At 38.1% G+C, this 27,035-nt stretch overlaps 2 protein-coding genes across 3 annotated transcripts; both read left to right on the top strand.

Moving 5' to 3' along the window:
* The first annotated feature begins 1,954 nt into the window (after positions 1 to 1,954).
* Positions 1,955 to 20,613, top strand: LOC6619341. The gene is made up of 2 exons (XM_032727381.1): positions 1,955 to 2,274; positions 19,425 to 20,613. The coding sequence occupies exons 1-2, from the start codon at positions 2,152 to 2,154 to the stop codon at positions 19,899 to 19,901; spliced, it is 600 nt and encodes a 199-aa protein (XP_032583272.1). The 5' UTR covers positions 1,955 to 2,151; the 3' UTR covers positions 19,902 to 20,613.
* Positions 20,614 to 22,740: 2,127 nt separating this feature from the next.
* LOC6619339 (zinc finger protein 93) lies at positions 22,741 to 26,364 on the top strand. Of its 2 annotated transcripts, none has more exons than XM_002043520.2 (7): positions 22,741 to 23,011; positions 23,237 to 23,500; positions 23,578 to 23,778; positions 23,832 to 24,261; positions 24,317 to 24,590; positions 24,655 to 24,843; positions 24,905 to 26,364. In XM_002043520.2, exons 2-7 carry the CDS (start codon positions 23,345 to 23,347, stop codon positions 25,338 to 25,340), a joined length of 1,686 nt encoding a protein of 561 aa, XP_002043556.1. In that variant the 5' UTR covers positions 22,741 to 23,011; positions 23,237 to 23,344; the 3' UTR covers positions 25,341 to 26,364. The 2 variants fall into 2 exon arrangements, with proteins under 2 accessions (XP_002043556.1, XP_032583166.1); XM_032727275.1 differs by having other exon boundaries at positions 24,640 to 24,843.
* The last annotated feature ends 671 nt before the right edge of the window (positions 26,365 to 27,035 follow it).

Genomic DNA, 27,035 nt, shown 5'->3' with positions numbered 1-27,035 from the left:
TGGCCCTAACTGCTGAATTTTAACTGAATTTCGTTCTCTTAAAAAACATTATTTTTTAAAGAAATATAAGATGTGGAAATGAATGAAATTTTAAACAAGTCTTTGGTGCTGCGGAGAATAATAAGAAGAAACGTACTTGCATTCGTTATGAAATCAATCTGAATGTCCGTTTTCCGTAGTCTAATTAAAAAGTTTTCCACAGGAAGGAATTTTATTACACAATTTTGAAGACATTGACATTTTGAAGACATTCAAGGATATTAATAGTATATAGTTTTCGTAAACATTACGAAGGAGTGTTTAATAATACTTTATAGAATCAATTATCCGAAAAACTTATATTCAATGCTTATGAGTATATTCTAGCTTAACAGCACAAAGAGTTCCCAAAGAATGTAACAAACAATGCCTCGGTTTATTAAATAATTTAGTATACCCGTTACTCGTGAAGTTGAAAAGTATACTTGATTCGCTGAAAAGTATGTAACTGGTAGAAGCAAAACATAGGCAATCTTTAGAAAAAAATAATTTTAGTTCAAACGTCAACACCATTTTTGTCGCCGTAGGCCGCTTAGGCGTCAGAGTGGAAGTGGCATAAAGTTTTTTTATCGGTGGTTTGTGGGACGATGCGGGTTTGTCTCTTGAATCTGTATGCTTAATCTTAACCTTCTAGCGTTTATAGTTCTTGAAATCGAGCAGTTCATACAGACATACGGACAGTCGGATAGACGAAAGCGTTTCCGACCATATAAAGTCTATATATTCTTGATCAGGATAAATAGCCATGGTGATTAGGTTTATAAGTCTTTTAAATTTCTATCGACTTGCCACGCCCACTATATCGCCCTAAAACCGCACAATACTGGCAACCCCAGTATTTTGAAAACTTTTTGGATATTTTTTCAAAATTAAGGTCATGTACCTTAATTTTTATGTAAATTTTTATCGATTTGATAAAAAAACTTTATGCCACTTCCACTCTGACGCCTAAGCGGCCTACGGCGACAAAAATGGTGTTGACGTTTGAACTAAAATTATTTTTTTCTAAAGATTGCCTATGTTTTGCTTCTACCAGTTACATACTTTTCAGCGAATCAAGTATACTTTTCAACTTCACGAGTAACGGGTATACTAAATTATTTAATAAACCGAGGCATTGTTTGTTACATTCTTTGGGAACTCTTTGTGCTGTTAAGCTAGAATATACTCATAAGCATTGAATATAAGTTTTTCGGATAATTGATTCTATAAAGTATTATTAAACACTCCTTCGTAATGTTTACGAAAACTATATACTATTAATATCCTTGAATGTCTTCAAAATGTCAATGTCTTCAAAATTGTGTAATAAAATTCCTTCCTGTGGAAAACTTTTTAATTAGACTACGGAAAACGGACATTCAGATTGATTTCATAACGAATGCAAGTACGTTTCTTCTTATTATTCTCCGCAGCACCAAAGACTTGTTTAAAATTTCATTCATTTCCACATCTTATATTTCTTTAAAAAATAATGTTTTTTAAGAGAACGAAATTCAGTTAAAATTCAGCAGTTAGGGCCATTGTGTGGACCTTTGATAAGGCTTCCACCTTATATTAATCGACAATGAAGAACCGATTTTTAATACTTTTCAACAAACAACAGCTATAATTTCAAAAGTTTCATGCACGGTCAACCAACCCCGTAAATGCTAGTTGCCCTACCTCATTCTTAAATTCTTAATTTACCATAACCCTTTCAATTCGGAACTCAACTTATGTCGCTTAATTCGGTCTTATTTCTATTTCTTTTGTATAGAATAATGAGTTTCGCCAGAACTATTACTTCTGAACGAAGTCCAACGGTTGCTGATTAAGTCTCAGTGCCTATACCCAATACTAGGACGGAGAGAATTGTAAGTTATCAGCATGAAAGAGATTAAGAGCAATGTCCAATAAAATTTATAAGTGCAACTAGAATGGACGGACCCAGACATTTCTGTCAAATCGCTATCGCTAAAATCTAATGGCAACACCTTAACACCTTAATGGCAACACCTTTGTGTACATACATATGTACATTTGACTGATCAGTTTCAACTTTGCCTCATATTATCAACGATGAAGCCAACAGGGAAATTATAGTTTGCTGTTCGCTGTAGTTCAACGCCGATGTTGGACAAAAAATTTTGTGCAGACACAAATATTTTGACCAGTAAAGAAATGGTGAATAACAGCCTGGTGCTGTTGCTACTGAGTAGAAAAATCGGTTTGGTAGATGGGCACAAAGCTACGGTAAGATTGAACACTGCTCAGGTCGTTAAAAAAGCTGTGGAATTGTATAGAAAGTAAGCAGTACCCATGCTTAATGTTTTTCAGTGTGATTTAAATTTATAGAAATTAATATTTTCAATTCCTGAGTTAACAAATAAAAGTACCACTACGGCGTAGTTTTAATTTATGATCCTAAAGTAATTAGTGGTTATTACATGGTCTACGATTTTTTGAAACCAGTGACATGCCAGATTATTTCTGAGTGGCGTTCACAGTTTACAGAAATGTTTTAACCCATCTTTAAATATAATTATAAATATTTCGTGCGATAGACAAATAAAACATATCTAATTTCCACGTTATAAATGCTTTAAGCTATTAGAGGAGTCTCCACAGCTGTACGTTGCGGTAGGTTGCCTAAAGGGAACCCCCCGCAACCTTTGGCAAGTGATAAACAGGACTACACAGCTGATCAGCTGCAAGAGCTGGTGGAGTTTTAGTTTTAGGCATGTTGCCTAATTACATGTTACATGCTCCAATTCCCAGAATATTTTAATCATTTGCCCGTTATCCAGACATTGTCAAAAGGGCAATCCGATAGACATCAATAGACGAATTGCTTTAAAATAGCTTTCTTCATTGAAAAGGTAACAAACAGGATGAAAGCAATTACAGGGAAGTCTTTAAATATTCGGCTTTTCCTAAGCTTTTTTGAAATGTAGTGACAACCCCCCCTCTCCGCATAACCAGCACCATTGTATGTAAATTATATCATTAATTAGAACAGATGCAATAAACAACCTCTAACCTTTTGGAATTTATTTCATTTGTATTATCCGTGCCAAACGAAGACATACTTTTTGTATTTACTAGAAACACCTATTTAATTTGTTGGAATTTTTCATTTTATAGAATTATTTTCCCCTATAAACCTTTTTTCAAATTTACATTAATTAACTGATTTATAAATGATCTAATTGCCTCCCCCTTTCCGTTTGTCCGTATGAACGTCCAGATCAAATGAACTATAAAAGCTAGAAGGTTGAGATTCAGCATACAGATTTTACAGGCGAAGGCCCATGTTGCCACGCCCACTCTTACGTAAACAAGCCGCACAAAACTGCCACGCCCACACTTTTAAAAAATGTGTTGATATTTTTCACAGTTTTACAGTCTTGTAAATTTCTATCGATTTGCCAAAAATTTTTGCCATGCCCACATTTTTGAACGAAGCTAAGTCTAACCTCGCCCATTAGCAACTACTTAACTTATCTCACCGAAGTGTGTCCTCCAACTTTTTGAAAGCTACCTTTTTGGCGGTAAGTTACAAAAGCAAAAGCAGTATGCCCAGACGCATTAGGGTTAACACAAATTCAGTGAAACTCACTATCACACTCTTTCTTATGAGCGTTCCTAAGTATATCTTGTCTGTGCTCGAAGGACGAAATTAAGTATCTACGGTCAGCAATATTTTGTACCTGCTGTAGAACCCAATTTTCGATGTTTTGCCGTCTTACGGCGGCGATTAAATTAGTACCGACTTGTCTACCGGCACGAAATGTAGAAGCCAAAAGTCTTGACTTACACAATATAAGCTTCCTGATTTGAATCCCTAAGTAACAAATCTTCGCTTCCTTTAGCTTGAGATACTGTGTGTGCCAATCTATCTATCTGTTCCAATTCTTCAATTTCCCTTTTTATTCTTGTTGAGCTATAAGCTTTTTATTAGATATTTTGAGCAATGAAAAGGCGAACTGTATATAGTGATTTCAAACGATACTATTGGCTATAGCGAGCGAGATTCTGAATCGATGCGTAGGTAACTGAAGCCAATTGTAATGCACATAATGCAACTTAATTGCTGAGCGAACAGCAGAACGCTAAGCCAAAGGGCATATTTTGTCAAATTTGCAATGCATGAGCATACGTGTGCGCACATACAGTTGTCTGTGGTCATTCTATGCGTAGAAAAGAGCTGTTCGCTGTAGAGCTCTACGCTCTCTCGCTCTTAAGCAAAAATTCGAGAGAGCCTGGAGCCACCTCTATGGCGTTACGCATCTTCTTATTCTAGTGTGTCCGTGTGTCCGTCCATATGAACGTCGAGATTAGGCATACATATTGTAGTGACATAGACTCAGCGCAAGTTTGTTGATTCATGTTGCACGCCTACAAACCGCCCAGAACTGTCACTCCCACACTTTTGCAAAAGGTTCTGATATTTTTTCATATATTTGTTAGTCTTGTAAATTTCTGTCGATTTGCCAAAAAACTTTTTGCTTCACTTTTGAAAGTATTTTTAATTTTTTCTAATTTTATTAACTAATGTCTATCGATATCCCAAAAAAAAATATGAAATTCTACTAGCTGAGTATCGGGTATTTGACAGTCGGGGAAGTCGACTATAGAATTCTCTCTTGTTAAAATTGTATTGATATTTTTATATCCGTTACTCGTAGAGCAAAAGGGTATTTTAGGGTCGTTGAAAAGTAAGTAATATGTGGAAGCGTTTCCGACCCTATAAGTGTATTTTGTTAATGCGCCGAATTTAACGGGACTAAAAGTTGATCTATAAATTAAGCTCTGAGGACTTGCTGATGCATTTCTGAACAAAATCCTTGAGAAGGATCATAAACAGTTTTGAACGGCAGGAGAACCGTGTGATGGTGTATTGGTTGACGAACATGGGTGTCCATAAAATGTTTTTCACGCCATTTTCCCTCAGGAGTTAGTTGGCGCTCTTTGGGCACGTGATCTAGTTCGGGAAACTTGTGCACCATCTAGTCTGGCGTCATGAGATTACAGCGCACGGGGAATGTATCTACCCTCGATCTAGTCACTGGTCCAAACACAATCCAACCTATCTTCCTGAGTGCCTCTTCGAATATTTGAAAGCATTATCTTTGGAATGAAATCCACACCCACGGGGACGTAGCCTGTTTGTCTGATAATATAGGCCGATGTGGGAGATTACATGCCTTTCAGTTCGGAACCATTGTCAATAAAAGCCTAAGCTATGCTTGATTGTCTGGTGTTGATGTCAGTAATCCGGACTACAGCTGTATCCAAAATTGTCGTGAAAGCTATTCGTTGTGTGGCAACTTCATTGAGAAGTTGCGTCTCAGGAGAAACAAATGAGCTGTACGCTGCGCTGTGTTGGTCGGCCTGCGCGCTATTGAGACCGTTAGACATTGGTTGTCGTAGGTCGTGTAGGATAGGGCTTGGAGGAGATGATGCAATGGAATAATGTAGTATGGTGTGATGGCGTTGGCCGTACTGGTAAAGCTGAGAGCGCTGGCCGGACGGTCAGAGCCATGTGAACCAGATGAACAGAATGTTGAATAGAGAAAAAAAAAACTGACCGAGAGCAATTAGAAGCATCGATGTTGCACCGATGGTTTTCTCATTGTTGCTTGCATCGGTCATTGTAAATTTCTCGTGTTAATATTTTTTTGAAGTTCTGCAGTAAATACTTTTTTTTTGGTGATTTGACATCTTAAGATACGAGAGAAGTGGCGCAATGTTCCCATCAAATTCGACTGCTCTTCAAAAGGGCTAGCAGATGCATCGGGGCCAAATGCGTGGTTAAGGTTTACTACACCTACAGAAACACTTACTTCTTTCAGTCAGAAGCGGGAAACTGAAAATATAGCTTAGTAATTCCTTGTGTCCGTTGTTTGTAGATCCGATATGTGTGGTTCCGTTAGTCATAGCTTTCTGTGCGTGGCTGATAACGTCACTGAAACACGCGCTATAAAAGCAGAATGTTCAGAACGCTGGTTTGTGTTCAATACGTCGATATCAATTGTTTGTTTCTCCTCATGGGCCACCAAAAATGTTTTATTTATTTATAGGGTGAAAACGTAAAAGCGAAAACAACTGGTATTCAATTTACACGAAGAAACGAAAAAACGTGAAAAAGGAACACACCCCAGTTTTTTTTAGAGATGTGTGTTTCTCCTCTTTTTGAGCCGGTAGTTGATCGAAAGATAATCTATTGTAAAAGTGAACAGTCTCCCGTAAAGTGTATATATTACTAGCCAAGTCAATCTGCTCATGTCCGTATGCACACCTCGATCTCAGGAAATATAAAAGCTAGAAAGTTAAATTAAAGTAAAAGTAAAGTTTCTGAGACATAGACGCAGAGTTGATTCTTTATGATTCTTATTCATAGACTCACGGCGCTGCCGTGTATCGTACGGCTCGATTCGCGAGAAGATATAGAAGCGATATAAAAAAGAGAACAGGAACGAGGAAATGAATATAATGTAAAACAACTATGTTAAATATTAGTGTTAGTAGGATCTAATTATGTAATAGAAAAGATAAAATCTATTGCTTTATTAGCGGCAGAGAGTCAAGATTACAGATAATAGGATAAAGTCTATTATAGTCAGAACATACAACTCTGTAAGGGTTATGCAACTCATAAGAAGATCTACAATGATTTAAGATAAGGGGTATATAGTTTCTAGTGAATCTACTTGGAACCGAGAAGTTAAGCCGACTAATCAAGTCGGGACTCTCAACATCCCCACGAATAAAGACTGTTCCAAGCATAGTTCCACGGTTAGCTAGGGACGGTAAATTAATTAAAAGTAGTTTACTAGTATAAGGAGGTAATATACGGTTTGCATCCCAATTTAGGCGCCGCAAGGCAAAAAGTAATAAGTTTTTTTGGACCGATTCAATGCGGTCCGAGTGGACTGCGTATTGTGGACTCCAAACAGGTGATCCGTACTCGAGAATCGGACGGACTAACGAAATAAATAAGGTTTTAGTCAAGTAAGGATCATCGAATTCCTTAGACCACCTTTTTATAAAACCAAGCACAACCCTGGCCTTATTGACAATAGTCGAAATATGTTCAGAAAATTTTAGTCTAGGGTCCAGAAGAACACCAAGATCATCAACTCGTGTTATTCTGTCCAAGGGGCTTCCACTTATAGTGTAAGTCGAGAGTATTGGGTTGACACGACAAAAGGTCATAACTTTACACTTGGAGCCATTTAAGTTTAATATGCTATCACGGCACCATATTTGAAAGCTGTCTACATCGAATTGTAAGTCCAAATGGCGCGAAATGTCCGTGTGCTAGAGGCATAATTTTACATCGTTTGCGTACATAAGTACACGCGAATGTTTTATTACTAAGGGGAGGTCTGTAAAGAAGCGGACCAAGGTGGCTCCCTTGTGGCACACCGGATGTGACTCGGAGAATACAATAAAGAGAATTTTTTAAGAGGACTTTTTGCGTCCTGCCATTCAGATAACTTGAAATCCAATTTAGAAGATCAACAGGGAAACCTAATAGATCAAGTTTTCTTACTAGAATGTAATGATTAACAGAGTCAAAGGCTTTACTAAAGTCAGTGTAGATGACATCTGTTTGAAGATTATTTTTGAAACCCTGTATTACGAAAGAAGTTAGCTCCAAGAGGTTAGTGGTTGTTGATCTGCGTTTCATAAAACCGTGTTGACACGGTGATATGATTGATCTACAAAGGTGCTGCAAATGAGGAGTGATAACATCTTCAAAAAGTTTTGGTATAGCCGACAATTTAGAGATTCCTCTGTAATTGCTTGCACCCAGTTTGCTACCTTTTTTATGAAGAGGAATCACAAAGGACTCCTTCCATATATGAGGGAACTGTGAAGATTCCAGAGATAAGGTTTCAGTTTCAGTAGAGGCTTGAACAAGGCTTCCGCACAGAATCTGAGCACACAGCCAGGGATTTACTTACATATTTATAAATGATGGACTGAGATAGAGTGTAGAGTAGAGAGTGTGAACTCTTTATTAAACCAAGGAGGTTTAGAGTCAAAAAATGATTTAATTGCGGTATAAAACATATTAATCGCATCCGCCATTATTTTGCAGGAGTAAAGATCGGACCAATTAAAGCCAGCAATAAAATTGTTTAGCCTCCTTAAATTTGCCTTGCGAAAACAGTGAATTTGCTTTGTTGATTTCTCTGAATTTACTTTTAATACCGTACCTATGTCGATTGCATCCTCGAAAGTAGCATGATATAGATCTTCAGGTTGAGTAAGAGGTGCTAGCCTGGACAGAAACACACTTTCAGGACTTGTTACAAGACATAGAACCAACAGTCGACCAAGAGAGTTTCGAATATAATTAACTTGCGTCAAACGATAAGTCGAGCAAGTCGTCAATAAATTCATGTTGTGCTAAAGGGAGAAGCATATTCGAATTTTCTTCTGGGGACCACGTTGTGCCAGGTATATTAAAATCACCTAGAACCAGCAATTGGTCCCTGTCAGGCAGTTTATTTAAGATGGATTGGAGAGCGGACAGATGATTCTGATATTCTGAGAATTCAGAAGATGGTGGGATATACGAACACGTAATATAAACTGAGCTGTCGGAAAATGACAGCTTTACGCATAAGAATTCAGAGTTACGGGACTCGTCAAAAAGTAAAAGCAAGGGTAGATCTAACTGCAATTAAGACTCCACCTTCCCGTCTGGAGGGACGGTCAAAGTTAGTTAAGTATATCCGGCTTTAACCAAGTCTCTGTGAACACTATTATATGGAAAGGAAAGGAAAGGAAAGGCTATCACAATAAAATTTTGTTAGTTTTCTACGCAAGCCTCTAGCATTTTGATAGGAAGATTCGTTTTAAGTTGTTGAAGAAGATGAAGAGGCGGATGGTGCAGGGGTTTGGCCACGTGAGGGAAGTTTAATTCCCACGGGCCCCTTTTTCCTATTTTTGATCTTAGCTTCGAACTCTTTTACCCACCCGAACATATGGTCGAAAAAAGCTCGTTTGGGACAGTTATCTTGAAAGATGATATATCCCTAGCGTAAGAGAAGTTAAATTTTTCCACTTTTATATTATCGGCTTTTGTTTTGTCTTGTATATAAGACAATACATCAGATGATGTTTGATCAGGGGAAAGCCGAGAAACGAAAATTTGTTTCTTTAGTGGAGCCACCGCGAGGGGTTTTGGCCCTGCAGATTGTATTTCTGAAGTGCCAACTTGTGCCGGTAGTCCGGACTCAATGTTCCCTTGTGTGAACTAATCGGGACAGGTGTAATTGCTATTTGAGAAACCAGTGCAGACAATTCGGAATCTTTAGCAATCCCAGGGTGGGCTCCCTCCACAGCGGATTGATCGGATTGCTCCCAATCTCTTTAGCTGCCGATCTAAACAACATATGCGGATTTGCTGCGACTGACAGCTGATCAGTTGTGGAGTCCTGTTGATCATTTGCCCGTGGTTGCGGGGCCTTATGCAGCCTCCCACCAGCGGCTTTTTTGCGCTTTGGAGATTCATCTAATAGCCTTAGACCACTAAACTGTGAATTAAGTGCGGAAAGAAGATCATCGGCTCGACGAAAACTATCTCTAACTACGCCGAAACCTACCAAAACCACTGTGCACGAAAACACAAGATCAAAAACTTTCAAGTGAGCTGTTAAAAGAACCGCACGAGAGCAGTCTGCATGCTCAGAAATTTTAGATTTTGTGTGGGGGAGCGAAAGAGCGAGAGAGTGAAAGCGGGAGAATAGGTCCACAGTGCAGTTTATTTCTGGATATTTTTTCATAAGTTTATTAATTATGTAAATTTCTATCGATTTGACAAAAAACTTTTTGCCACCCCCACTTCAACGCCCTAAAACCGCACAAAACTGCCACGCCCACACTATTAACATTTTTTTAGATTTTTCTTCCTTGTGTTGTTTTTCTTGCCAATTTCTATTGGTTACACCTACACCTACAAAACAGTAACACCCACACTTTTGAACAATTTTAAATTTTTTGCTCATTTTATTAGCATATATCTAATACATATATCTACCGATATCCCAGAAAAATTATAAAATTTCGCGAGAGCATTTTCAATAGTGTTGTAATCTATTATATGTTGGAACACGTATATACATTGTATGCAATTACAACTTAATATCTAGCTGGATCGCGGCCAACGATAGTATTAATAAAAGAGACCTAACGAGGCCGGGCTGCTTGTTTAATGATTTTTACAGGTTTACGAAATCAGTGCCGTTAATAATTACTGCTTGTTCAATGGTCACCAGGCAACAAATAACTCTGGATCGCCATCAGTGCTAACGGAAGTTGCCGCTTATTTGATGATTGACGTCATCCACGGGCATTATTGCCCACAGGTAGCTGGACTAAGTGTGACCGCTCGCAGAAGGTATGGTACGTGGTTTCACTGCATTCGGTGACCGCAACAGTGTCCTCCTCGCGTTCTACCAGCGTCTTCTCGACAAGGCATAAGACGGTTTGTTCGTGCGATTCCGGTGGGCGCTGACGTCCCACCAAATTTATAATTTTGTGATTGCCCGACCAAGCAGAAGGCAGAGATTCTGATTATAATAGCTTTATAATAATAATTGACGGCGGATTTCTCCGTCGTCTTGCCTTCTTTGTCCTGCGTGTTCTCGACAGCTGACCAACTGCCGGCTCAAATGGGCTTAGAATGTTATGGGGCAGGGTGCATCGTCCACTATGTTAGGCCAATGCTCTTCCTGGGACCACCTTTGCCGACCACTGACATCACTGTCCCTTCCAACCACCCCAAGTCCTCGTTTGTCCTGCTCCGAGTATCAATCTCTACTTACAGTGATCGACCTTCCTTCTATGTCCTGCGAGTATCTCACTGCTTGACACCTTCTCACTGTCTGTTTGCACTAACCGTCTCTTTCTCCGTGCGTCCTAGCTTCCCGTTAGTTCACGGTGCGTCCTCTTTGTGCTTGTCCAAAGTCCGCACAGTCACCGTTCGACATCTGTGCCCTTGTCTGGCTCGCACCCTTCTACAGCATCCTTCCGTTGCACCTTCCTGAACTCAGCGATCGGCGTTGCCATTTCATTTTGCTATCGGTATTCCAGTGCTGCCATGTTGTGGCAATTGCTGCCCATAGTGTAACCGCATGTTGAAAATCCAGTATTATTTCCCTTTCGATCTTATTCTCAATCAATCGCCGCAGTGCCCCCAACCCAATTTTCTTCGCTCGCGGCTTCGGTGTAGCAGCCAAATGGTCTCCCTGAATCTTTTGTTGTGCGTTTTTGAAATTATAGCCTAGAATTTGACTTCAATAGTTGATCCTTGATCAGGATGATGATCTTCAAGAAATCTACGGCATCATAGAACACCTAAGAACTCCAAACTCCTCTCAATCTGATCTGGTCTATATAAATTTGCGCATATGCGATTGGAGTAGATTAGGGCACCAGACAACACCAAAAAATTTAAGTGGGCACTAGACTGGCCCTTATAAATATATTTCAAAACGCCGGGCAGAATTCATTTCTACTAGGACCCAAAACAAACTACAAAAATTTGGTGCCGATCGGATAATGTTTAATGGCCGCCAAATCGCCCCAAAGTTATAAAAATGGTTTATATGGAAAAATTACTCATACGTAAACTTTTTTTCGTCTAACTTCTTTAAAAAAAATTTATCAACTTATTTTTTTGTTTATTTGTAAGTTAATTTGTAATATTTAGTATAACTGATTATAGCCAGAATAAGTTACAAGCACATAAAAAAGATAAACGCCAATAAAGTGTGTTAATTTAAATATTGCTAATGTATTTCTGTATATTTATAAACACATTTTTCTGAACTCAGTTTTATAAAGTGTGTTAATTTAATTATTGCTAATGTATTTCTGTATATTTACAAACACATTTTTCTGAACTCAGTTTTATACCTATAAGGTATTTTTTACAATGTGATCGATATGTTTTGCGATATCTCTCAACGAATTCAAGAATAAGTGGTTTTTCCTCCTTATTTTTTGCCAAAATTCAATTGTAGTCCTTCATAAATTCTATGCCACACTCAGCAGTATCATTGACAACAAACCAGCACAAAAATTAAATGACTCGATATAATCGTCATTTTCTGTCCAGGTTAGTTTATGTTTTAGGAAACTGCTGGATAGCCCGAATGCATCGAAAAAGTAACTGCTTTTGTAACATATGAAGTCCTCTGATTTTAATTGGTTAATCTTATTTCTTTTTTCAGCAACTGTCACTGTAGGATCGAAAAATGCTAAGCCAGCTTTTTTCAGGGATAAATACCACAAATTACTTTTGATTTTGGAGATTATTTTTTCAGACACCGCAATATTTATTTATTTATTATGATAGATAGAATAGTTTACAAAACTAGACTAACTTAGATAGTATAGCATTAGCTACGGGGCTTACAGCTATATTTATTTACAATGTTATTATATCTTAATTTAGTTAATATCTAATTTGGTAACTAATTGCTGGCTTGTTATGTACAAATGTCTGTTTTGTTTTTAGATTTTGTGGTATAATTTAGTTTTTTTGAGGAAAAGTATGAGTTTTTGTATGTTATCTGGATTGGGTTTGCTAAGAAGGTCTAGAGGGTTGGTGTTGTTAAATATATCTTGCTTGGTTTGTAGGAGGGAAGGGCATGAGTTTAATATGTGGTTTAAAGAAATATCACCTTGGCAAAACGGACAAGTTGGTATTGAATTGGGATTTAGGTAGTGTTGGTGGGTTATGTTTGTGTGTCCTAGTCGAAGTCGTATTATTTTTATTTGGTCGAGTCTGGTCCAATTTGGGTGGGATTGTTTAAGGTAATCGCATGTGTGTGAGGTATTCGTGTTAATAGATTGGTACCATGGACTGCAGTTTATTATGTGTTCTTTCTGTTTTGTCGCAAGGTCGGCTTTAAGGTGTTTTTTTATATCTGTTGTATTTATGTTTGGGGTGAGGATAAGTGGCATACTGCTTGCTGATTTTGCAGCTTGATCGGCTAGTTCATTTCCTTTTATTCCTGAATGGCCAGGAATCCACATTATTTTAATTTTAGGTGCGTGTTGCGTTATTAGCGATCGTATTCTGCTTGGGTAAAAGTTGTTATTATTTGTGTTTTGAATTGAATCTACTGCTGATAGGGAGTCGGAACAGATAATAAATTTGCCCCTTCGGTTTTTAGTAAGTTCTATTGCTTCTAGGATGGCGATTGTTTCGGAGGTGAGGACGGATGAATATGGGGGCAGTATGCCGTATTTCAAGACGTCTGTCTCCGTTGTAATGGCGAATGATATTGTGTAATTAATTTTTGAACCGTCAGTGAATATGAAATTATGTGTTTTGAGGTTATTCTTTGTGTGTTCGTATAATTTTCTGTATTGGTCTGGAGATGTTTGTTCTTTCTTATGGATTCTAAGTGACGTGTCTATTAGATTGGGGAGGGTCCATGATGGTCTGTTTTTGTGGAGTTTTATTGGTTTGTAGGGTAGATTAAGTTCTAGGCTAAGCTTAATTGTTCGGTCTATTGTTGATGTTTTTTTCTTATTAGTTTTTTTAGGCTTCAAGAACTTATGTATTGGTGTATTTTTGGAGAAGATTAGGTTTTGGGATAGTTTGGCTATTTGAAGGTCTCGTTTCATTTCTAAGGGGGGAGTATTCGATTCGTAAAGTAAGTTATTTATTGGGGTAGAGCGATAGGCGCCGAGAGCTAGACGGATAGCGGAGTTAAACGGTGTTTTTATTTTGTTTAAAATGCTTTTGGGAGCATGGCCGTACAGAAACAAACCATACTCTAGTTTGGCTATAATTGTTGCTTTTGCGACATTAAGTAGTGTATGCGTGTTGCAATTAAATTTAAGACTTGATAGGCATTTTATTATATTTAGCTTGTTGTGTAGTTTGGGTAGAAGTAGGTTTATGTGTGTGTTCCATTTGTATTTGTTGTTTAAGGTCATTCCTAGAATTTTTAAGGACGTAACGCTAGGAATTTGGATGCTGTTGCAGCTTATCTTGCATGTGCAGTGGTGTTTTCTGCATATGTGGAGGTGTTGACATTTGGATAGGGAAAGCGATGCCCCTGAGTAGGAGCACCAATTTTCTATATCGTCGAATAGATTGTCTAGGTTGAAATTTGTATTTGTGTTTTTGTTGAAATTTATTATAAGGAAGAAGTCGTCGGCATACGCGTTGAATTTAATTTCTTTATGTAGGGATATGATGTTGGATAATTTGTTGAATGCTATGAGAAAAAGTATTACGGATATGGGTGAACCTTGGGGGATTCCGTTGAATAGGGGTAATGGGTTTGATGTATGCGGACCGACGCGGACAATTATTTTTCTGTTGCTCATGAAGTTTTTAATGTATTTTATTATTTTGGGGCCCGTTTTCCATTCCTGCAATTGCTGGATTATGGAGTGCACACCTACTCGATCGAAGGCTCTTGAAAAATCAAGAGTGACGAGGGAGGTGTGCATTTTTGACTTCGTTATGAGATAGTCTACATAGAGTAGACAGTCCGAAGTCGATTTGCCTTTTTTGAATCCGAATTATTTGTCGTTAATTAGGTTGTTATATGTCACTAGCCACCAGAGTCTTTTCGCAATTATTTTATCAAGTATCTTTGCTATACAGCAGTTGAGGGAGATGGGTCGGTATGAGGAAGTTTTCGTTTTATCGGTGTTTGGCTTAAGGATTGGGATGATTAGGCTTGTTTTGTAGGCTTGAGGTATGTGGCTATTGAATATTTCATTAAATAGTTTCGTTATTCGGTTTTTTGTTGTGTGGGAGCTATTTTTGATCATTTGATACGAGATTCTATTTAGTCCTGGAGCACATCCTTTTAATGTTTGTAGTGCTGAGTTAAGTTCTAGATACGTTATGTTCTCTTCTATGGTTTGGGCTATTGGAGAGGGGGTGTAGAGATGTAGGTTATTTCTATATTTATTGTTCCGGAACTCCTCTGAAAAGTTCCAGTCGCCGGAGAGGTCAGAAAAATGTTGTGCGAATATGTTAGCAATTTCGTTGCTAGCCAATGTAGTCTCATTATTTACTGGGTTTGTGATGGCATGAATTTGTTTTGTTGGGTTAAGTCCGCAGAAGCGTCTTATATTGGCCCATATTTTGGATGAGGGAGTAGTGGGATGGATGGTTGAGGTGAAAGAGCTGGAAGCTTCTTTTTTCCTCTTTTTTAGTTCGTATCTAAATATTGCGTTTTTGCGTCTATAGTCTAGAATGTTGTCAACAGTAATTGTGCGGTTTAATTTTTTCCAGGCAAGTTGTTTTTCTTTACGTAATTAATCGAGATGTTTATTCCACCATGGAACCCTGTATGGATGTGTGTTAGGTGAGGTTTGTGGGATGGAGAGGTTTGCGCTATAAAGGATGATTCTATTGATTAGAGCGGCTTCTTTGTTTACGTTGTGGGAGGTGGGGTATTTCTTGTTGGTTTGGTGGGTAAGTGCGTTGAACTGTTCCCAGTTGGCTTCTTTGAGTTTAAAAAAGGGTCTGTAGAATTTTTGTGGATTGGTTGTTGGGAATAGAGACACCGCAATATCAATGTCTCCGTACATAAGGGCATATTTCACAAACTGCAAGTCCAAGTTTGGAGCACTGATTGCATTTGTACATTCATACCATACTTCTATGTACAAAAGTATAATAAATAAGCAAATATCTCGCAGTGCATTCATCTCTTGCTTACTCAACTTAAATTGACCGCGGAATATAAATATATATGATATATATATATATATATACGTAAATAATACGTTGAACTGCAACATCGAAAAGTGTAGTTTTATCCAAGAAAAACGATTTTAGCTGTAGTTGCAAATGACAAAACTGTTTAAGAGAAAGCTCCTGTTCCTGTGTTATAGTTTTGTGAATTACAGAATCATCCAATCCAGAAGTGTAAAGCTTTTGGTTTATCTTGGACCAAGCTGCTGCGAAACGGTTGAACCAAAGACACTAGAATAACAAGATGCGTAACGGCCATACATTCGTTTGGCACTATGCAGCCACTTTTTTGGTGAAGGCCAAAATTGCTCTCTTTCCGCTCGCTGACGCTGGGAGCGTAAGAAATCTAAAAATAGAATTTGCTTGCTTGTGTGAGTAAAACAAAGGCCAATTTCGTAGCAGTATGATGATATAAAATAATAATTAATATAGATAAAAAAAAATTAAACTGAAAGCTGAATATAATGCGCATTTTAAATAACAAAAATGGTTCATTTACAAACATCATAATAAGTGAAATGACTTAATAAGTATACTAAATAATTAAAGCAAATACAAAGGAAATTATTATAGCAACTGTAATTTAAAACATAAATTTTCCAAAAAGAAGACATTACATTGAGAAATAAATATTTCATAAAAATAATAATTAGTAGAAAATAAAAATGAATAAAATAAATAAAAATATGAAAACTTTTTATTGCAAAAGTCATATCTGGAGGCACGAAGTGCGGACACAAGCACTAAACAATCACTGCCTTATTAATTTTTCTCACGTCGCAAGCTGAATACCCTAATGACAAGTATTCTAATATAAAGTAATTTTCGAAATTTATTTTGCGATGTACATAGATTCGGCTATTACTATTTCTAAGTTTTATTTAAATAATAATAACGTTAAGGCAATGAAAAACAAGAATTTTTTGCATGGTGCCAATTGAACAAAATAATATAGATTTAAAGTCAACGAACTTTTAAGGTGAAGGGCATATTTTGTCAAATTTACAATGCATGAGGATACGTGTGCCCACATACTGCTATCACTGTATAGGTAGCAAAGAGCTGCTTGCTGTAGCGCTCTCCGCTCTTTCTCTCTCGAACAAAAACTCGAGAGAGCCTGGAGCCACCTCCACGCCACTGCCAAAAAATCGCGTGCCAAAAAACTGATCTTGTTACTGATCTTGTTATTCTAGTGTCTTTGGTTGAACAAAAGTACCTCGGGAGCACTGCTTAAAAACGCTTTTCAAGATAAGCTCATATATGTGATGTCGGCAAAGAAATAGAAGAATTTATTTTAAATAAAAATGTTTGAAGAAAGACTCGTAATTTATATTCCACCTTATTAATGCGTCAAGTACAGCCTTTGCAATGTTTTCCCCAGTAGAATGTTCAATGATAGTAGCACATAGAAATTTAGATATGCCATTTTAGCTAACCAGAACTGCAATGCGATCTACTTTTTGTGTGCCAACAATATCATACATCAGTTTACCATCCCAATGAACGACCATTGAACGTGCATTACTGACCTAAAAAACATACATTTCTCGATTTCATGATTTACTCACTTCCTCGCCAAAATCTGAAATTGTGCTTGTAAGAGCAAGCTCTCGGTACTTTCTTCTTGCGTTTCGTACTGAATTTCTTTTTAAAATGAGACTATTTAGGTCTACTCCGAATGCTTCAGAAGTTGCCGTCAAAATATGAACAGCTTTTCTATCGGATACCTTGGCATCCATCAACAGCAGCTACCACCAGACGTGCGGTTATACAATCCTTACTTCCTCATAAACCATTTTTAAAGAAGTTAGACAAAAAAAAGTTAACGTATGAGTAATTTTTCCATATAAACCAAATTTCCAACTTTGGGGCGATTTGGCGGCTATAAACATTATCCGATCGGCCCAAATTTTTGTAGGTTCTTTTGGGCTCCAGTATAAATGAATTCTGCCCTACGATTTAGAAATCAAAAAAATAATATATTATAAGGGTCAGTCTAGTGGGCACCTCTTTTTAAACTATTCTTGAATCTGCAAATAAATAAATACAAATACAATAAAAACAAAAATACAATTTTTGCAATTTTTTTATTACCAAGATAAAATTTAACAATAAAAAGTGTTAACACGCACAACAACGCGTGAAAGTGGTGGTGGATTAGGTTGGCGAAATAAGCTATTGGCAGCAAAAATAATTTAAATTAAAACAAAAAAAAATAGAAAAAAAAAACAAACAGTTATTAAAAGCAGCGCATTAATTGTACGCGCTCACAAAATTTTTCCGTTTGCCTTTGTCTTGTCCGTTTTGTTTTGTCGTATCAAGGTAATACGGATCCGTGGAATTTTGCAGCCTTGTTGCCTCCGTCCACAAGCGTTGTATTCGAAGTTACGTTGATTAGATTGGAAGCATAAGACTTCACCCTTCCGTCGCTATAGAACCCCCTGCCGTCGGTCTAGTGATTCAGACTCTGGTTGTGGTAATCACATTCGCGTTCCAGCACCAAGACACTCAATTGCAGCACCCTCCGCTCCAAGAAACATAGATGCAGAACAGTTGAAATTCGTAATACAGGCAGCTGTCACCGCTGCCTTAGCTGAGCAAGCCACTGCAAATAAGGCCTTGATTGACAAAGTCAACTCATTGTCCCAACAGCTACAAGCCTATGCACCCATAGAAATAAGTAATGATATCCGCTGCGATGAGCTATTGGATGCCGTCAAATGCTTTCCCGAGTTCGCAGGCGCACATGAATCTTACGTTTCGTGGAGACTGGCGGCTCTGGCAGCCTACCGTATTTTTAGGCCGTACAAGCGGTTATAATTATAAGAAACAAAATCAGGGGGGCTGCCTCGACTTCACATACAGTGACAAACGTCCCAATCGAGCAAGAGGTAGGCACGCTGAGACAAGGCAGCATGTCCCTACTGCAATATTACGATGAAGTCAGCAAAAAACGTACATTGCTGACTAATAAAGTCAACATATCATATGAGCCGGTCCTAGCAAGGGGACTCTGTGAAAAATTCCGCGAAGATGCACTACGTGTGTTTGTTTCGGGACTCAAGCGTAGTCTCACAGATGTGCTATTCTCAGCAAAGCCAAGGGACTTGCCGTCACCATGAAAGATATGCGATCGCTGCCAACTTCGCGAGGAGCGTGGAGGAAAATGAATGCAAGGCAAGTGCCCAGGAGCGGGTCAAGCCGACCCAACAAGCACAAGCGCAGGCAAGTGGAAAGAACCACACACTTTAGTAGCCAGCACAAGCAGCAGGGCAAATCCGGCCAGCGAAATGCCATTGTAACAACTTTGGTGTAAGCATTAAAAACGCTTCACCACTGCACAGTACCTCCAACGGACAGGTGGAGCATTTCCACAGCACGTTGCTGGAGCAAGCCAGCGGACATGGGGACCGCGGTCCTTATTGAAGGGAGGGGGGTGGTCCACAATTTAAAATGACGTGCTCAGTAGCGAGATCCGCGTACCGCTTATTTTTAAATTTTTTAGCCACTTGGCGCAATTTGTATTAGATCTAAGCCTAGCGCCATCCGCGCATATCGTATTCTTAAGCATTTTTCTTAGTATCGGTGTTGGGTTCCCTATTGATTACAGAACAGAAAAATCAATCATTTAAACTTTCACCCACAGGACCAATCTTATCCTTTTCGTGTATCTATCACTGGCATCGGCGCTCATCACCGATTATTCGCGCGCCAAATACATTCCCATAGTCGACGGCCAGATCTTGGTGTGAGAGAATTCTGCCTATGTAAGGCACTCCGCACGTGTGGCAGAGGAGACGGTCGGCATGCTCGATCAATTTCCACAATCGCACATGAGAAATCTGCTGAGCGTAAATTCAGCTCCCCTCCGGGACTTGCTGGATGCCTGGACTTCCTGGGCTCCATACTAAAGGTTGTAGCCGGCACACCTGATGCTGGTGATTTAGAAAAGAGTAGGGTTTTAGAGGCGAACAATAGGCAAATAGAAATTAATACCAAAATCCAGAGTCAAATCAATAAACTAACTGCCACCGCCAACCTAATCCTCAAGACAGCAAAAGAGTCGCAAATTGACACCGTTCACTTGTATGAAAATTGCTCGCGAGAAATAGAATGCTTATGATGAAGCTTCAAAATTTAATGTTGGCCGTGACGCTGGCAAAAATGAACATTGTTAGCCCGAATATTCTTGATCACGCAAATTTAAGATCTGTTTGGCTGGAGTAGCCCACCAACACCCCCATAGGGGACCTTATGTCCGTATCGTCCGAAAAAGTTATACAATCCAATAACGCATTACACTTTATCATCAAATTTCCGGTAATTAAGTTCGCCTGTAAGAAAGTTACTATTTTCCCCATCAGTCACTAAGGAGCCATGCTACGTTCAGACGATGGCGTTATCGAAGAGTGCAACAACGAGATCTACACCGTCAAAGCTTGCACCCCATCAACCAGCGCCACCTTCTGCCGGCTCACATCACATGCGCGGGAGAACTTCATGCAGGCGGCGCGGCACACTGTGAAATACAACCCAGCAGCCTGGATCCCAGCCAGGCGGGATGTGGTAGCTAACTTAAGTTAACGTAGCTACGGCGAGCGTGTGAAATACGGCAACAACGGCATTCTGGGGGGTAGTTAACTTACGTTAACGTCGCTACGGCATATTTGCGTGGCCGCGACGAATATGAAACCGCAACAATGTGTTTCGCTTTCATTCTAGCTGGAAAATTGAATTCTTGCATTTATCTATTATATTCTTTTCTACCAAAGACACTAGAATAACAAGATGCGTAAGGGCCATACATTGGTTTGGCACTATGCAGCTACTTTTTTGGTGAAGGCCAAAATTTCTCTCTTTCCGCTCGCTTACGCTGAGAGCGTAAGAAATCTAAAAATAGAATTTGCTTGCTTGTGTGAGTAAAAACAATAGACGAGAACGCGTATTTGTGTGAGTACGTGTGCTAGAAGACGATTTTCGGGCCGAAATCAATTCTGTTTCTTCGATCATATGTATTTGGAGTTTTGGCCAATTTCGTAGCAATATGACTATTATAATTTTAAAGATTTTTAAATTCGTTTGTTAAAATTTATACATATTTATATTTATGTTGATAATTAATTATGTGTAATATACATATATATAATATATATATAACATTCATTATTTACATAAAACCGTAATGAGAAAGCACTAATGTCGCTTAATGCATTGCTCAACAATACATTTTTTTATACACATTTGTTTTTTATTATTTTTAAATATATTTCAAAATATGTGTATGTTACAAATATTAAAAAAATATCAAATGGTGCCTTTAGTTTCCCGAAGTCCGAGTCTATTAAGTAATAAAAATGTATAAAATAAATAAAAATATGAAAACTGTGTATTGCAAAAGTGTGGACAAAAGCACTCAACAATCATTGCCTTATTAATTTTTCACACGTCGCAAGCTGAATTCTCTAATGACAAATATTCTAATATAAGTTATTTTTGAAGTTTGTTTTGTAATATTATGTACATAGATTCGGGTATTACTATTTCTAAGCTATATTTAAGAACGTTAAGGCATTGCAAAACAAGAATTTTTCAAATGGTGCCAATTTATCATAGATATAGATTTAAAGTCTAAGAACTTCTAAGGTGAAGGGCATATTTTGTCTAATTTACAATGCGTGAGCATCGTGGGCACACGTGGGACAGTTGTCTGCTGTCATTGTATGCGTAGAAAAGAGCTGTTCGCTGTATAGCTCTCCGCTCTTTCTCTCTCGAACAAAAATTCGAGAGAGCCTGGAGCAACTTCGAGAGCAACGCCGAAAAAATCATGTGCCAAAAAATCGTATGGAGTTACGCATCTTGTTATTCTAGTGTCTTTGACCTGGCCATATCTGTATAAACACCTGAATCCTAGTAACTATAAAAGATATAATTTGGAGACTAAGCATGCAGCTTCCAAACATTTGTTACCATACGTTGCCCCGCCTACTCAAACGCGCACCCTGTTGAAAAGTTTTTTTGATATATTATCATATATTGATTTACAAGACTAATTTATATAGATTTGCAAAAAAAAAATTTTCTTCTAAATATATATAACGCCTTCTTTTACATGTTACATAATTTAGCTAAAACCAATACAACATAATCGTTGGAAATCACTACAATAATAGCTAATAATAAAGCTTACTAGCTCAAGACATTCTCCTATATGAAAACATTTGACCACGTTGGTTCGCTTGCCAACACTAATAATTTTTTTAATTTTTTGGGCGCAAAGAGCATTTAAATTTTTGGAAGCTGAAATCTTCAAACACCAATCACACACTCGAAGAACTTTGTTCATCCAGGATCTTGAGATCAATACCAAAACGTATGCGTGCTTTAAGTCACTACGTGGGGTTGCAATATCATAAAAAATCTGTTGTCCCCTAACTCAGCATTCATATAATATTAATGGTGGTGCAATTACATTGCTACATGAAAAAACTTGTGACTTAGAAACAAGTCCATTACTTCGAGTGATAAAGTTAAATAAGAATTCCTAAGAGACTCAAGTATACAAAATTAAGTACGTTTTATATGGTAACTTTATGGAATATTTTATTAACATTAACCCATGCTCCTAAACTGTTACCTTAGCTTGTAGAATACTTCAAGTTTATTCTCAATAAATTTAAAACGTGTTTTGAACGCAGGTCAAATTTTTTTTGCAAAAGCTAATAACAACCAGATTCTACTGATCATAAGGTCTGCATTTTAAGTAAGAGACAAAATCTAGCTGTGTTGATGTAACCCAAGTTACGAAGTACGAAAAGTACATCAGAATATTTAAGTTTTCTGAACTATCGAATAAGTGTGAAAAGACTCTAAGAAAACCAACCAGTTCTTTGTGAATTTTGGTATATTTTCGAGGGCAATGTGTATTACAATGAGTCGTGAAACGGTCACACTTTTGAAAAGTAGAACTGCTGCTCGTCTGCTCTCTCTTTGAGCGTTGTTCTGTCTCCATCTCTCTTTAGCAATCGTAAAAAATGATGGGCTGAAAGTTAAAGTGCTGGAATTTGTTAGAAAAAGATAACACTATTAAAATATATATATTGTATTATTCAAAACAATATATCGTTAAAATACGTTATCAATCCACGAATACAATTTTACACCAACTCAAATCTTAACAATTTTATTGTGGAGGAGGCAAAACGCAATTTATGGTGTGGTCCGGTTGCGTAAAAGGTAATATTAATAATGAAAAAAATAACACAGTATTGTATGATAATAAAACGAAGGTGATTTAGATACTAGAGTCTGTTAATGTAAAGAGCTGCTGCATTAAACGTTCGTCTGTGTATGTTTTGTGTCGCGTATGTACATATATTTTGTCTCACCGTCGCCATTTTTAATCAGTCGTTTTCGCTGGGTTCCTATGACACTATATTCATCTCTTTTTCTCTTTTATAGAATTAGCGTCGCGTGATGCAGTGTTGAAAAGCGCGACGGAGCTGCAGTAAATAAAAGGCCAACGTATGATAAAAGTTAATTGTCAAGCATAAGCGACTTTTGGGCACCATGGAAGACCTTACCAAAAACATTATCTTCACAAATGCCATTAATGGGCAGCCGGCCACAATACAGTACCAGACGGCGGATGGCACCATTCTTAAACAGCCCAAAATAGAGGGCCAAAAAACGGAGCAGCAGCCTACCTTCTATTACACGACAAATGTAAGTACTATACCTATACTTACTATATGTTAATGGTGCTGACGTATTATATTATATATTATATTGTCTTCACATAGGGCAATGGCGGTACCGTCAATCTCGCGCAGCTGGCCACCACAGACGACAATAAGACGTGTTATATAGCCCAGCCCGTGGGCGGATACAACTACGCCCTGGTCAACGGAATGCCTCTCAATCAGGGTGCAGCTCTTGGCATCGCCACGGTAGACGCACAAGGCCGCATCCAGATAGTCAATCAAAATAAGCCAATTGCAGCTGTATGTAAAGGGAAGTCTCGTTAACTAAAGCCTAAAGCTTTTCTTCTTTGCAGAACACCATATCCAACATAAGCTTTAAGTGTGACGTATGTTCAGATATGTTCCCGCATTTGGCACTGCTTAATGCTCATAAGCGGATGCATACAGACGGGGAACAGCAGCAACAACAACAGCATAACGCACAAGCGGGCGGCGATTCTATTGCCGTGGTCAGCGCGCAGGGGCTTGTGCAGGCACAGAACATCATTGGAAATGGTCAGATGGGTCAGATACAGATTGTGTCTTCTGATACGCTGGAGCCAGTTCAGCAATCTGTAATGCAGCAACAGCAACATGAGTCAAAGGCAAGCAAGTGCATAACTTGCGGAAGCTCTATGCTGCAGCAGTCCAAACGCAAAGGTCCAAAGCAGGTGCGCTGCGAGTCCTGCATGCAGGCTGAACAAACAGCGCAACAACAGCAACAGCTCTTCGTCGCCCAAGACGGTAGTTGTGAAAGTTTACATTTCAAATGGACCATAACTAACTTCATCTTTTGCAGGTCAAATGTCGCATCCCGTGCAAATCATATCAACGACTCCTCAGGCCCAAGCACAACTTCAGCAAATTGTGGCTGCACAGACTGGCGGTACAACGCCAAAGCGAGAGGCGAGCAGTGGGCCTGGCCACCATCCTGTGAAAAAACGAAATTCCCAGCAGATGACCAAATGCCAGAAATGCAATGGCTCCGGCGTGGTGCTAGTGGGACAGCACTCGCACGCTTCGCACAGCGGGGTAGGCGGATCGGTAAAGCAATCAGTTACTGTTAAAACTGAGTGAGTATAAAATGAAATTGCAACCTTATCCTACGCTAACAAAACCAAGGTGTTTGTCCTGCAGAAATCCGTCCAAACCCTTCAGTTGTAATATATGCGGTGGTCTGTTTTCACGTTACTCAAGTCTGTGGTCCCATAAAAAGCTGCACAGCGGGGAAAAAAACTACAAGTGCAGCATATGTGGGTTGGCTTTTGCTAAAGCCGTGTATTTAAAAAATCACGCGCGTATTCATACAGGCGAGAAACCCTATAAGTAATACCGATCTTCTACTTGAAATTAATCTCTTTATACTAAATGCGTTATTTTTATATAGATGCCAAACCTGCGGCATGCAGTTTTCACAGTCACCACATCTCAAGAACCATGAACGCACGCACAGTGGCGAGCGACCCTATGTGTGCGGTGTTTGCGACAAAGGATTTGCGCGCCACGCTACTCTTTGGAATCATAGGCGCATTCACACGGGCGAAAAGCCATACAAGTGTGAAATTTGTGGCTCGGCCTTTTCTCAGGCGGCGCACCTTAAGAACCACGCAAAGGTACACTCCGGAGAAAAGCCCTACAAGTGCGAGATTTGCTCTGCAGCATTCGCTGATCGTTTTGCACTCAAGCGTCACCGCGGCATACACCAAAAGTACGGCCAAACTGCGCCTCGTCAGACCAGCAGCGATGGGATGATAGTGCATAAGCAGGAGATTCCTGACATGGAGGATGAGGCCCAACAGGAAGTGATTATCGGTGGGTTATAGATAGTTTAAATGCAGAGGTGACAGGCAGCAGCTTAAGGAAGTCAGAGACACTGCTTAGCTTCAGTTTATCGAACGTTACTATGATCATCCGCCTCCACCTATGCTAACCCCAGAACCACCTCTGCGGGCGCATATCTCACCACAATGATATTAAAGAATAGACAAACGATATTCTATCGTTAACACTTCAGCTGCATATGTCCTTTCTCCACTTTCATGTGGGATCTTCAAAAATGGGCGAAACCCAAAAACGCTTTTTACGATAAGCATACAAATGAACCTAATTTATTTGATAGCTTGTATAATATACTTAAACATCTTTAAACATTAAACGCATATATGTATAGGCATCGTATTTTTAAGTGTTATAGGCTATTCTCTTATAAAAATTGTAGGTGTAAAATATGGATTTATTAGGTGACGATACGAGCAAATCCGATACGTATGAATATGCACAGGTAATAACACATACATATAAGTTGAAAGTTATAAGCTTAAATATATTTTAATTAAATATATCTACTATAAGTATGTATTAAATAATGCATAAAATCAAATAAATATTTGAATAAAATACAATTTTTTACTAACCTACTCCAATTGCAAGTGCCTTAACCAAGAATTTAGAGGGAAATAGAAATAGGCACATTTTCCACCGCTTTCATCGTCTTATGGGTTTTTATAATTCATGTAAGCACCTTTTTACTTTAAATTTATTTTTGTTGGTGTTTTGCCAAGTTCATCTTATTCTTACGTGACCTATAAGGTCAGCAAATTTGAATATCGGTAAAATAAAGTTAAAATTTTTCGAAAATCAGATGATGTTAATTACTGCTGTCTTTTTACAAAAAAAAAATTGGTGCTGTTGATTTGTAAAAGGGACGCACTTTCAAACATATTATTTTTATATTTTTGCGAATTACATGTTAGAAATAAAATATTTTTACAGATGTAGTAAAGTTGTGAAGTGGCAACGAATTTTTTACAATAATTACAATTAGGATTCATGGCTTGTATTATAGAGCAAAAAAGATTTAAATTTAAATTAGGTTTGGTTATTGGGAAATTAACAATGCAATGCACTGAAGATGTAATTACGAATATGGATTCTGCTTAATGACCATTTTTGAATTTGCAGTCATTACAAACTTATATATACTTATACAAACTAATATACACACATAAGATTATTCAAGAATGAATATGTTTTAGTTACACGCGATTGTAGTTTTTTTCTTTAAATGTTGATTGCATGCACTATGCAATCATGTGTATATATTCACGATTATATAGGAAGATCTGTGTCTGTGGTTGCTCCACGTTTTATTTTAATAATTCTGCTACTGCTTAAAAGCTAAAATCGTTACAAAGTTACGGAAAGGATGTGTTTAATAGTTGTATGCCTTTTATTCCTGTTAATAATTTTCAAATTTTAAAACAAATTATTTTTAAGCTTTGGATAAACAATATAAGCAACATTTAAAATAGATGTTGTATATATGTTCAAAACATAACAAAAATACACATTTTAAGCTAAATTTTAAGTCATACAAATCAATATATACATTTTTCACTGTTAAATTTCCGTAATTTCTTGTCCTTTTTATTTTTTTGAAACATAAACATTTTAAATTTAACTCGCTCCTCAAGCTTAAATTTTACGGCGCGTAAGAATGTAATTATACGATTTTGTAG

The sequence above is a fragment of the Drosophila sechellia genome, chromosome 2L (assembly GCF_004382195.2).
Source record: "Drosophila sechellia strain sech25 chromosome 2L, ASM438219v1, whole genome shotgun sequence".
NCBI lineage: Eukaryota > Metazoa > Arthropoda > Insecta > Diptera > Drosophilidae > Drosophila > Drosophila sechellia.
The sequence above is the reverse complement of the archived record's forward strand: the minus strand, read 5'-3'. Positions and strand labels throughout refer to the sequence as shown.

Bases quoted from the DNA above. Each gene is read 5' to 3' on its own strand.
- LOC6619339 (XM_032727275.1), top strand. From the start codon at position 23,345: ATGGAAGACCTTACCAAAAACATTATCTTCACAAATGCCATTAATGGG. The intron at 23,501-23,577 runs GTAAGTACTATA...GTCTTCACATAG, and splicing joins CCTTCTATTACACGACAAAT to GGCAATGGCGGTACCGTCAA. The intron at 24,591-24,639 runs GTGAGTATAAAA...AACAAAACCAAG, and splicing joins TCAGTTACTGTTAAAACTGA to GTGTTTGTCCTGCAGAAATC.
- LOC6619341 (XM_032727381.1), top strand. From the start codon at position 2,152: ATGTTGGACAAAAAATTTTGTGCAGACACAAATATTTTGACCAGTAAA. The intron at 2,275-19,424 runs GTAAGATTGAAC...TTTCACCCACAG, and splicing joins TAGATGGGCACAAAGCTACG to GACCAATCTTATCCTTTTCG.